Consider the following 11,998-nt stretch of genomic DNA (forward strand, 5'->3'; position numbering starts at 1 on the left):
ATAGATGGGAGAGACGCAACGTTTTGCTATTTTCCTGCGCAAAATTAGACAGTCTGGGCCCTTTCCCTTACCGGTCTCATGTTTATGAAGGGATCGGGCAATGAGGGGAGTATCTGTATTGGGCAAAATGCATGCTCGGGCTATTCTTCGTAGTTAAGAGCCCATAGAGGCCGGGAGAGCTCCCGCAGCTGGCATCCACTCCCACCAACTCGGGTCATATCAGCAGGTCTTGATCAGAGCGCCGAGTCAGGGAAGCACGTGAGAGCGCAGTAGGGTCACATCAATCGAACGTTGGGGTTGAAAAGTCTCGTTTTGATTTCTATATAGATAGCTTATCATATAAGCTAGGGACACTTTCACTTCCACTCTTGTAACCTATCTCTCATTTCTATTCCTAAGCAATAGACATCTGATATATCATTGGATCTTAAAATATCTGTTTGTCTTGCATTATTTTCTTGTTTATTAAGCTCAGTTCTTTCAATATAGCTTTGATAATCTGAAACATCGACCCCGAAAAGGAGAGTTTATGGGATTGCATACGACCTACTTGTCTTTAAACCCATAAATTACAAATCTCTAATTGATTTTTCGTTTTCACCGGAAAACACACATATCATCCAAACAACACAGAGATCAAAAGATGAAATGAAATAGAAGGCACTCTAGCACCAATTTGAGTTATTAATCTCCTTCTCTAGCCTCCTCCTCTTCTTCTATGTACATATTAGTGTTTCCAACACGGTAAAGATGGTTCAGGAGCTTTTATATAGATGTAAATATAAATCCTATTTGGACTTTAACATCCTTTATATTACAACGCTATAGCGCCACTAAAGCACTGTAGAAATGAAACCCGTGCTATAGTATCATGTATGGTGTGTACATTCTGTCTCTATTTTTCTCTCTTCTACAATTTGTGATATAACATTGCTATGACACCATGCACTATGGTACAATTATTCAGCTTCTAATTTTCTTTATCTTTCATTTTTAATCTAAATGTCGTTCCAGTTGTGTCCTAATCAAATCTTCAAATCGTACTACATGAAAATTCACAAAGAAGCAAAGTTAGGCATAATTTTACAATCAGAAGACATCATAGGAAAGTAAGAATGAGGATTAATTGATATTAAAACATAAATATTATGCATAAGGTCAACATCCTACGCTTGAAATTTTGCTTGTCTTCGAGCAAAGAGCTCATGAGGGAATAACTCAAGTGAAAATAAAAATAAAAATCAAGGATTAAGTTATGAGAAATTATGAGTTGTTTTTTCATGAAAAACAATGAGCCACGGTCACTACGTTTAATGAACTGAAGTCACTTAGAAAAGAGTTCTCTTTAGGAGAACTGGTAAGTAAGATGCTCAAAATTTTGCCTCCATCGTGGGAAAATAAAATAACGTAACTAATGTTCAAGAGGCAAAGGAGTTGGCCAAGATCACTTCAAATGAACTTATTGAAAACTCATGAAATGAGGAAAATGGAATTAAGAAGGGGCTAACCAAAAAGAGACAAGGGACTGGTCCTTTAGGGCTAAGGCCATTGTTGATGACTCTCATGATGATTTTGACATAGTTTTTTTTGCTAAAAATATTTAAACAGTTCATGAAGAATCCTAAAACAACTTCATGAAGGAAAGCTCCAGTAAAGTCAAGATCCTTGATAAGTCATATTTTAATGGACGCTATAAGAGTGAAAAGATGGATCACATAATCAAAGATTGTCCAATGTGAGAAGTTAAATGGAAAAAGATAACGGAAAGGAAAGAGTAGAACAGTAGAAGAAATGTTTTTTTTTTTTTAAGTCGTAGCGAGCTGGAAAGGAAGCATCAAAGGAAGTCGTGACTGGCCTACCTAGCAGTATGGGCTGAGAAACAATGATGATGAGGAAGCTAACAGCCTAACGCTACCAAAAAAAAAAAAAAAAAAAAAAAAAACTAATTTCCCACCGAGAAATGTTCAATAGCTACTTTCACAGATATTTTGATTGAATCAGTGAGAAAAGAAAAAATAGTAGCATTTTCACTCGGAAAAAATAGGAAGTTTTCCAATGTTTCAATGAGAACCTGTTTTCCACCATGCGTTTTCCCAGTGAGTTGGTTCGGTGAAAATACGATGGAAAAATCATATTTTATAATATAAATTTTTCACTGAATATCGGTGGAAAAAACCTTTATTTTTAGTAGTGTAAAGAAAGCATTAATGAACTATGTCACTCTAGTTGCCCTGATAGACTTCAAGAATGTAAAAGAAAGTGGAGTACTTGTGACGTACTAGTGTTGGTAATATCCTTACGCGCGTCTGTACATGAACAACTTTGAAATCATGATAAAATTTAGTGTACAAGCACATTTATTTGTCATCATCCAAAAGTGAGAATTTCTTTAAGTATTGATGTATGTTGATGATTAACAAACATAATATGGTCTATCATCTATGTGCTGATGATGGTGATGTGTGCAGTTAAAACCAGGTCCTTAACTCCCTGTTTGAATGGTTGTTTCCCGTGGTTCATTAATGTATGGTTTTCTATGAAACTATGTTTATATCCATTGTTCTTAAAATTATGTGGTATGGTGTTGTAAACTCGTTATAATTCCCTGGTTATATAACTAGGGGAAAATTTATGTTGGTCCGAGGGGTGTCACGTGACACTGCTTCGTCAAATTTTTTTACTAAATGTATATATAAAAAATAAATGGAACGAAAGTAAAAGATAAAAAGAATAATGTGACAGTGCTTTAGCACAAAGGCTACGTTGGTCTGTTGGTAAAGAGCTCCCTTTCAGAGGCAAGGTCGTGGCCTCATTTTTTTTGCTTATATTATAATTTAAATTCTAAATCAATAAAACAACTAAAATATAAATGGAACAAAACGGCAGTGGGTCCTAAAACCAGTAAAATAACTTAGAGCCTGTTTGGATGGGAAAACAAAAAAAAATAAGTTGGGGTAAGCCAGCTTATTTTTTTTTGGCTTATAAGTTATTTTCAGCTTATACTGCTTTAGATAAGCTAAGCCAAACGGGTCCAATTATTTTTTGGGCTTATTTTAAGCACAAAATGGCTTTAAGCTGGCCAGCCAAACACTTTTATCAACTTATAAGCCAATCCAAACGGGCTCTTAGCCGTTTCCTACTCTAATTCTATACCAAATTGGTCAAGTAACTTAAAAGCTAAAACCCTAAAAAGAACTCATAAGTCATAACCTTAAAAATTCTTTTATCAATTAGAATATAATTGATGGCTGCCCACCTTTCAAATTAGAATATAAGTTCTTCTCATTTTTTATCTCGAATTTTCGATTGCCAAATCAGGTTAGCACTTTCTTCACCATACTATTTTATTAAGTGCTTGCAATTTTTTCATGACAATAATTTACTTTCTTTCTAATTTCTACAATGAAATTATTTAGTGTTCATTATATTGATATTTAAATTTACCTAGGTTTTATTGTTTCTTTACCTATGTTTTATTATTATGATTTGAGTTGTCTTTTTATAATATGATATCATTATAGTGATTTATTCAGTTATTCACTCTTTTACATGGTGACACTACTTATGAAAAATCCTGCGTACGCCACTATATAATCATGAAAAAGTTCAATCTTTGTAACCACGGATGTGGTAGTTTTTGCATGGTTACATATTTCATTTCTCCAATATACACCCACCCTACCACTCACCCCCATCCCACCCCCAACTACCCTACCCCTCTGCCACCCACCCTACCACCCACTACTCCCACTCTCATCCCACAACCACCCACCTCACACCACCTACCCCTCCACCACCCCCACCCCTACCCCTCACCACCACCCAACCCTACCCCACAGCCACTCACGCCCACCCACTACCCCCACCCTCATCCCACAACCACCCACCTCACACCACCCACCCCTCCACCACCCCCACCACCCACCACCTACTTATTTTTATAGTTTCTATTTTATCCTTTACCTGAGTTTTATTGATATATAAAAACTAATTTCTGATTAAGAGTTAAAAGGTATTTTAGTAAAATTACAAGTTATTATACAGTACGATACAGTCAAACCAAACAATATAAATGTTATCAAAACACAACAAACGATACAGTCTATCCAAATATTATGTTCATTAATACGATCTGATACAATACAACGACATCTTGTACCATACCATACTGTACATTAATGCACCACGGGAAACAACCATCCAAACAGAGGGTAAGATTTGTATGTGGTGTATTAAAGGTCACGCTTGTACCGGAATATTTTAGGAAAGAATTTGGGCGTATCTTCATTTAATTCATGAGATATGTTCGAGATATTTACACAAGATCTTCCTAACTCTTTGAGTTGTCAAAGAATCTAAGTATGGCTGACCGTGTGGTTATCTTTGGTAAAACGCGACCTTCGAATACTTCCCAGTAAAGGACTAGCTTATTTGGTTTCCTTACTAAGCGTCCTTCTTTGTAAAGAACTCCGAATTATTTGATTTCTGTATCTACGTGCTTGCTAACATAGTATATATGGTGTGTGTATTGTCTTTCAGGTAATATGACTTAGCCACATTGAAAGACCGTGCAAGTAATTGAGAGCATTCAAGCAATCATTTCTTGAGAGTTCAAAGATTGTTCATCTAGAGTGTGAACCAGACTGGAGCAATTGGTCCTGTATCACTACTTTGATTCATAAAATCCGCCCTATTTCATTTCTCATAGGCTTATGAGTTGTAACCATTTGCTTTATTCAAAAGTATTTGTAGGTTCCTTTTGTTTGAGAAAATAATTGATTTTCAAGTCCGGAAAGGGGTCAAATATACCCCTGCACCATCAGAAAAGGGTTAAATATACCCCTCGTTATATTTTGGGTCCACATATATCCTTCCCATTATACTTTGGGTTCAAACATACCCCTCTATTTTACTTTGGATCCAAATATACCCCTCTATTTTACTTTGGATCCAAATATACCCCTCCTCCGTTAAAATTGTCCATGGTGGACATGAGATATGACATGGCACTGACAATTCGGTGAGGTGGACACCACATGGCATGCCACCTCACCACCAGTGGCGGAGCCAGGATTTCCACCGAGGGGGTTCAAAATATAAAAAAGTAAACATACGAAGAAGCCTAAGGGGGTTCAACATTTACTACATATACATAAAAAATAATTTTAACCTTGTAAAAAACAGTGCTTTTTTCCGCCGAGGGGGTTGGGATGAACACCCTCGGTTCTATGTGGCTCCGCCACTGCTCACCACCCCAACCCATTACCCCTCTCTTCCCCTTCTTCCACCACTACCATCTCTTCCTCTCCACAACCTTTGCCACCATTAGCACCACCACACCACCATCTCCACCTTCATTATATTTCAGTTTGACATGATATTATGCTACAGTATACTTTCTAATTCTCTTTTAAAGCACTACAACACCACTACCCCTAAAATAGCTTCTCATGATTTATCACATTGAGGGTCATTCAAACTTACCTAATCTAATCATCAAATGCAAAGTAATCAAAACGGAGAAAGGAACTTTCTAAATGCAACGGTGTGACAATGCATGTGTATGATTTCAAACATAAATACTGCAACGAGATGAGCTGAAACCTAAAACAAATAGGCCCAGCCTAGTATTATCAATAAGGTCTTTATTGCAAGATTTAAATCGTTGCAGTCAATGAAGGACTGAACTAGATGAATTTTCCCTCTCAAGCAATTGTGTGAATAAACAAACCAACTTTACACACGATTTCAATACCCACAACAACGAGATATTCTGATTCATTCAGCCCACATAATTTTGCCCTCATTGTATTTCCATAATCTTTCATCAATTGGACCAATTCTCTGCCCATTATTTATGAATCGTTCAGTTTGACATGATATTATGCTACAATATTACTTTCTAATGGTGGTGTGGTGGTGCTAATGGGTAAATGGGTTGGGGTGGTGAGGTGGCATGCCATGTGGTGTCTACCTCACCGAGTTGTCAGTGCCATGGTATATCTCATGTCCATCATGGACAATTTTAACTGAGGAGGGGTATATTTGGACCCAAAGTATAACAGAGGGGTATATTTGAGCCCAAAGTATAACGAGAAGGGTATATTTGGACCCAAAGGATAACGAAGGGTACATTTAACCCTTTTCTGATAGTACAGGGGTATATTTGACCCTTTTCCGTTTCAAGTCTGTAGAGACATGGAAATAGTACAACAGGCGTGTGACTGTTCGAGTTAAAGCTTGAAGTGAAGTCCTAGATTGCAGGAGTTGTATTCTACATCTTGTCTCATCTTATTTAATGGAGTTTTTGGAGTTAAATCCTACAAGGGTAGGTCTTGTTTTTACATATTTTGAGTAGGATGTAAACCACGTTAAATCACACATTCTTTAATATTCTGCATTTTACAATTTTAGGTGTCTTAACTAAATATGTATAAGAACCAGATTCTTCGGTGGAAGTACGCAAATTTTAGAGAATCTTAGTACAATCTAATTCACCTCTTAAATCGTGTAGGTGCGCTAAACTAACAAAAATACATAAGATTTCCCTTTCTAAACATGAAACAGTTTAAGCACCAATTGTATTTTTTGTAAAGCAATTGATGAACACGTTGACTTCCTATAAAGATTCGATGCCTCTTACATTCAACCAAGTGGCCACTACAAGTAGGGGCTTCACAAAATTACATTTTAAGTTACTAAACAAGGGTACACTGATTTCTTTGGTTCTCAAGAGGAAAAATCATATTATAAGAACTGGCATAGCCACACGTGTTTTATTTTTACCGATACAATAGATACTAATAGACAATAATATGCATAATGCAAGTATACCATCAACCACTCTCCCTAGGCTAGCTGTTCATTCACTACGTTATTTTTTTCTTCTTCGTGTAAACCACATAAACCAGCGCTTCAGCAATTCATTTCATGCCCCCCCAAGTTGCAAATTTGCGGACAGCCAGCGACAAATTTCATGGTTCTCTTCAGGAATCGTGTAGTGACCAAGCCTATTGAAGGAAAAATAACACTTGAGGAACAACTGAACAAGAATCTTGAGGAACATCTGAACTTGTATTGTATATTTAAAAAAGGCGGAAATGTATAGATACCCCTCATAGGTCCTCCAGGTTAGACTCTGAAAACCAGATGAGCTTAAAAGTCTTGCAGATTTTTCTCCATGTTGATATGCCACAACGTCATCACCTGAAACAAGAACCATTGTGTATTCCGTTAAGGTTCAAATCTGTCATATTCAAAGCAAGAGTGCAAAAGTCTTCTGGTTGACAACTTTGGCCAATCAATTAGAAAAACCACAGCCATGAGGAATATCAGGGACCTTGATATCTCCTTTCTTTTGAAATTACAAATCCACAGCAACCAACACAAAAGAGAATAGTAGCGGATTCTGCTTTGTTTTTTATTGGGCCAGTAAGTACAATATCGTCAAGTCATAGAGTTTGAAGAATGAACTTCATCTTTGAGACATCCTCCTTTCAGGGTTTGTATGTTAACAAGTAATAATAGAATGAGGGCTCCACATTTAGAGACTTTAAAACCAGGAAATAATGCATAGAACTTCCCAAATGACTGACACTATATCTAGAGGCACTCAGAAATTATATAGAATGTAAATTACTAATCTCCCAGGCTTTTAGACATGATTTTTTTTTTTTGACAAGTCAGACATGTTAACTAGCTCAGCAGCAAGGAACTAAGGAGTCCTTTGGCTGCTGGTTATGCAGATATTAATAATGCAGGGTACAGTTATGAGGTCCTGTACTAGCATTTCCTTATAGTAAGCTCAGAGCAAGACACTCCAATAAATCTCATTATCTTATTATTCAAAACATGCCACATACTGATCCCTGACATTATGCGGCTACTATATATATATATATATATATATTTTTAAAGAGAGAAACTTAGGAGGTCCAGAAATAAACTCATTAGGGCATCGGCAGACAACAACCAACAACATGGCGGAACTTGCATGAGTAACACCCAAGCAGGTCCTTCATACTAATATATACAAAAAAAGTGAAGGTTAGATGGACTTTACGACTCCAAAAGTTGAAAGCTTGCAATGGAAGTACCAGTGCCATGACAGAGCAAAATTGGCAAGGATGCTGCACGCCTTCCAGCATCATTCATTCCTTGCATACGGTGCCTTAATGTCCTGGAAAAAACCAGCTAATAAGGGGAACATATTCCATGGGAACAAAAGCTGCAGGTATCTCTAAGCAATAAAGTTGTACCTTGAACAAGGAAGCCAGCCGCTAAGGCCAACAACTGCGCTCAGGTTCACTCGATAAGGGCTTCCATTACCATACTGCCTAAATGCATGGCATGTGGCTGAATAAAGAGCAGTTGCAGCTCCCATGCTGAATCCTCCAACACATAGTTTAACTGAATGTGAATAAAGGTTACATCAGATATCACCTAGTTTAACTGAATATGAAAAAAGGTTACATCAGATAGCACCTCACAGTGCATTTAAGCAATCTAGAACATATGCTGATGAAATTATTTTCTACATATATGATGTTTGAAGCACCAGTCTCATCTTGCACATATTTGTTCTAAAATTGAAAAAGAAACGTACCATCAGCTGGCTCTGTTGATAAGAGATTTGCAACATGTGCTGCAGAAAAATCTAAGCCCTCCAAATCATCAGGAGCATCTTCCGAAATATCTCCTACATCAAACCCTAAAACAATTCAAGTTAATAGATCGTCTATGGTTTATCTTTATCAATAGACAAGCAAAAGCTACTGAACAGTGAAGAGTAAAACATAAAAATTGCTAAGCAAGCATGCAACAAGATAGAATATATGCTTATGAACAAACAGAAAACCAAATTGCTTCTGAAAATAAGGCTTACAAGCAGTGCAGGGAAATCCACCAAAGGCAGCAACGGGACGAGTAGGAGCAGTTGGGCAAATCCATTTGATCTGCAGACCATTTAAGGAGGAAAGATACCAACAAGTCACAACAAATAAATCTCACTCTTATTAGAGAAATCACCCTGCATTTACTGATTACAATCAATAAATCCTTACATTAGGAAGTGGAAGGCTTTCAAGAAGCTGGGACCAGCTGCAAAGTAGAAAAGAAAGAAGAGTTAGAAACAGTTTATGGTAGCTAAACAAGCAAGATAATACAAGTTGGATTTAAATATGCAACATAAAGTTGCAAGAAAACAGAGCTGACGGCTTTATGCATGGAATGTGAAAATACTAGTGATACATAGCTTAGGGACCACAAAACAATCTGGAGAACCAATTTATGAAAAGGTCCATGGAAATGGACAAATTAGAATAGATTTTTAATATTAAAGTTTATGGTCCTAATCTTAGTCTTAGTGATACCACATTAGTCACTGACATTGTGAATAATTTACTTTATCTTGTTTTGTTTAATTGATTTACAGGAACATCAGGAAGTGAACAAGTGGTCCCTGGTTCACCATCTGGCAGCCTAATCCCCAAGAATCAAGTATATGATAAAAAAGACAACGACTCATTCGTATCTTACTCAGGCTTTATTATATTGGGACAGAATAGAGGTAAACAAAAGAAAAGTTAAAGAGCCAAAACTGAACAAATCAGACTTGAGCAGCATATGGACTACAAGCAATACCTGACTCTACCTCACCTTGAAAAGTGTGATACGGGTTACACTAGAGCCTGATAGTGCAGGCAATTAGATAACGGATAACTACATTTTTGGACCGCTCCAAAGAATCCAGCAAATGTATAAGTTTGTATATTAAGTATAGATATACATAAAATATTTTGTATATTAAGTATAGATATACATAAAATATACACACAGTATACACATAGATATATTTTGGCAAGCGGCCATTCGGCCAACGCGCCAAAACTGAAGGAGCCCTTTAGAGAACACTCTATAACAGCTGAAACATGATATTGATCATAACATAAACAGTAAATCAATTAACAATATCTACGACAGTCTTTATTGTCCTCAAAGGCGTCACACAATTAATGCTAATGATAGAAAGAGTACCTTGAGCCCTTATCACCTAGACCATGTAGCCAAACAATAGTTGCCTCATGCTTTCCTTTCGGCCTAACAACATGAGTCCTCCCAAATTCCCATGATGTTTGAGTCGTTCTGCTACCTAAACATCGCAATGTCAACATCATTTTCAAATTTTAGAGAGATTATCAGTCCTATGTGCATTAGAAAAATGAAAATAAACACACCAGAGCCTGTTGTAGAGCCACTGAAGCTCATTGCTATACTGAAAGAATGTCAAAATTTAGTATATCACACACTTCCACCTATTGAAAATTGCCTCTGCAAATGCAATGCCAATAGTCAAACACTAAACACCTCTATTTATAACCTTGCAAAAAAGGTGAAAATGGAATATATACAACTACGAGTCTTCCTAAATGAGACTTAACTTACACCAGTTACACTTTGCCTAAGTTTACCTACACCCCCTCAAAGGGTGTCAAAAAAGGAATTAACTTTATGAGCGAAAGAATCTAACAGAAATCAAAGAACACATATGAATAAATGACCTGGTAACTGATTTTTTGTTCAAGGCACAACATTTAAAAGAATCAATGCTTCTACACATTTCGACATAATAGGAAAGCAAGAATATTTTTCAAGAAAAGATAATTCTTATTTTCTCCAAAATCAAGATTGACTATAAGCATTAAACAAAATATACCAAGCCTTTTTACATTTTCATGTTCTGCAGATAACCATCCCATCACCCATTTTGGCAAATTCCCACAAGTCCTTAGCATGAAAGTAAAAAATTATAAAGGAAATATAGGAATTTGGGTTTACGAGTAAGAAAAAAAAAATTAGAGGGGTTTAAGCTTTTAGCACCGAGCCACCGACCTGCACTTGGGGTTTAAGAAATGAATAACAACAAAAGAGTTCACAGTCTTTTTACTGGCACTATACTTGTATGTGAGTAGGTGTATAAAGTCATTCACTTTTTGGCTTTGACCCCTTTTACCACTTTACATTTTTGTTTTTTATGAGGAGAAAAAACGCCTGGAAAGTTCAAAAATGACAATTTTCTTCGGAGATACCTTAATTTTAAGTGTCAAATTAGCGGTGAACTTAACTCACACTCTAAAAACTAGCTTAAAGGGAGGAGGATTGCTTAAACCTTATAAGGAGTGCAGAGATCTCATTCGTATATTTTTTTTAGATATTTTTTTTAATTCGGGATTTCACTGTACAGTTTGGAGCGTGCAGATTCATAAATCGGGGGAAATTTTTACCCCCATCGGTTTGGGACCGGTCAATTGGTCCAGAGAGCATTCCCCCTCCCCTTTATTTCCGGGGTTACACATCTGATCGGTCCTGAGTCTGGCTCTGATACCATGCTAATATAAAAAACGTGAAAGCGGTAAAGAAACAAAAATATTTTGGGGGACCAACAATCTCATCCGTTACCTATGTAATATATTCTCTTTAGTGTATTAATCCTATTTTTATTAAGGTAGTGATCCATTGGAGGCAAACAACATTTTAACTTTATGGGTTTTATAAATTTTAGGATAACATGTTACGAAGCCGTTTGGGCAGGAAAACTATTCACTCTTTTTTTACTTTATTTTGAAACTAGTGCTAGATTATAAAATTTTCAAATCCAAACTCCAAATTTAGAGTGTTCAAAATTTGCTTTTCAATTCCATCTTCATAAGTTTCAAACAAAATGTTTTCTTATCTCCTTTGCAAAAAATTAATCAAACACGACTCTATCTTCAACTCCAATTTCATAAATTTCAAATAAAGTGAAAAATATTTGGAATCTTAGGCAAAAGCCTCCAATTTACCTGCATATACACTCGATGACCAAAATTATCACTAAAGTGTGTAATCAAATGATGAAGATTTTTCCTTTCTTAACTAGATATTTCAGATTTGGAATTTAGGAATTAAGTCCACTTGATATAAATTTAATAGCTCCGATAGTGGCTTTTAATCGAATTAA

General features: G+C 36.3%; 1 protein-coding gene across 2 annotated transcripts; it reads right to left on the reverse strand.

Annotated features, from left to right (window-relative positions):
* Positions 1-6,616: 6,616 nt before the first annotated feature.
* Positions 6,617-11,066, reverse strand: LOC132029760 (acyl-protein thioesterase 1-like). 2 transcript variants are annotated; one of them, XM_059419106.1, is made up of 10 exons: positions 10,891-11,066; positions 10,236-10,329; positions 10,036-10,150; positions 9,063-9,099; positions 8,885-8,954; positions 8,606-8,710; positions 8,259-8,409; positions 8,097-8,179; positions 7,113-7,206; positions 6,617-7,010 (listed from the first exon to the last, which is right to left on the reverse strand). In XM_059419106.1, exons 2-10 carry the CDS (start codon positions 10,264-10,266, stop codon positions 6,929-6,931), a joined length of 768 nt encoding a protein of 255 aa, XP_059275089.1. In that variant the 5' UTR covers positions 10,267-10,329; positions 10,891-11,066; the 3' UTR covers positions 6,617-6,928. The 2 variants fall into 2 exon arrangements, with proteins under 2 accessions (XP_059275089.1, XP_059275090.1); XM_059419107.1 differs by lacking the exon at positions 10,891-11,066 and adding an exon at positions 10,728-10,824.
* Positions 11,067-11,998: the final 932 nt, after the last annotated feature.

Source organism: Lycium ferocissimum, chromosome 9, assembly GCF_029784015.1.
Source record: "Lycium ferocissimum isolate CSIRO_LF1 chromosome 9, AGI_CSIRO_Lferr_CH_V1, whole genome shotgun sequence".
Taxonomy (NCBI): Eukaryota; Viridiplantae; Streptophyta; class Magnoliopsida; order Solanales; family Solanaceae; genus Lycium; species Lycium ferocissimum.

Excerpts from the sequence above, each read along its gene's own strand:
- LOC132029760 (XM_059419106.1), bottom strand. The coding sequence starts at position 10,266 with ATGAGCTTCAGTGGCTCTACAACAGGCTCTG. Across the intron at positions 8,410-8,605 it reads ATCAACAGAGCCAGCTGATG|TTAAACTATGTGTTGGAGGA; the intron begins GTACGTTTCTTT and ends ATTCACATTCAG. Across the intron at positions 8,180-8,258 it reads GGCTGGCTTCCTTGTTCAAG|GACATTAAGGCACCGTATGC; the intron begins GTACAACTTTAT and ends GGTTTTTTCCAG.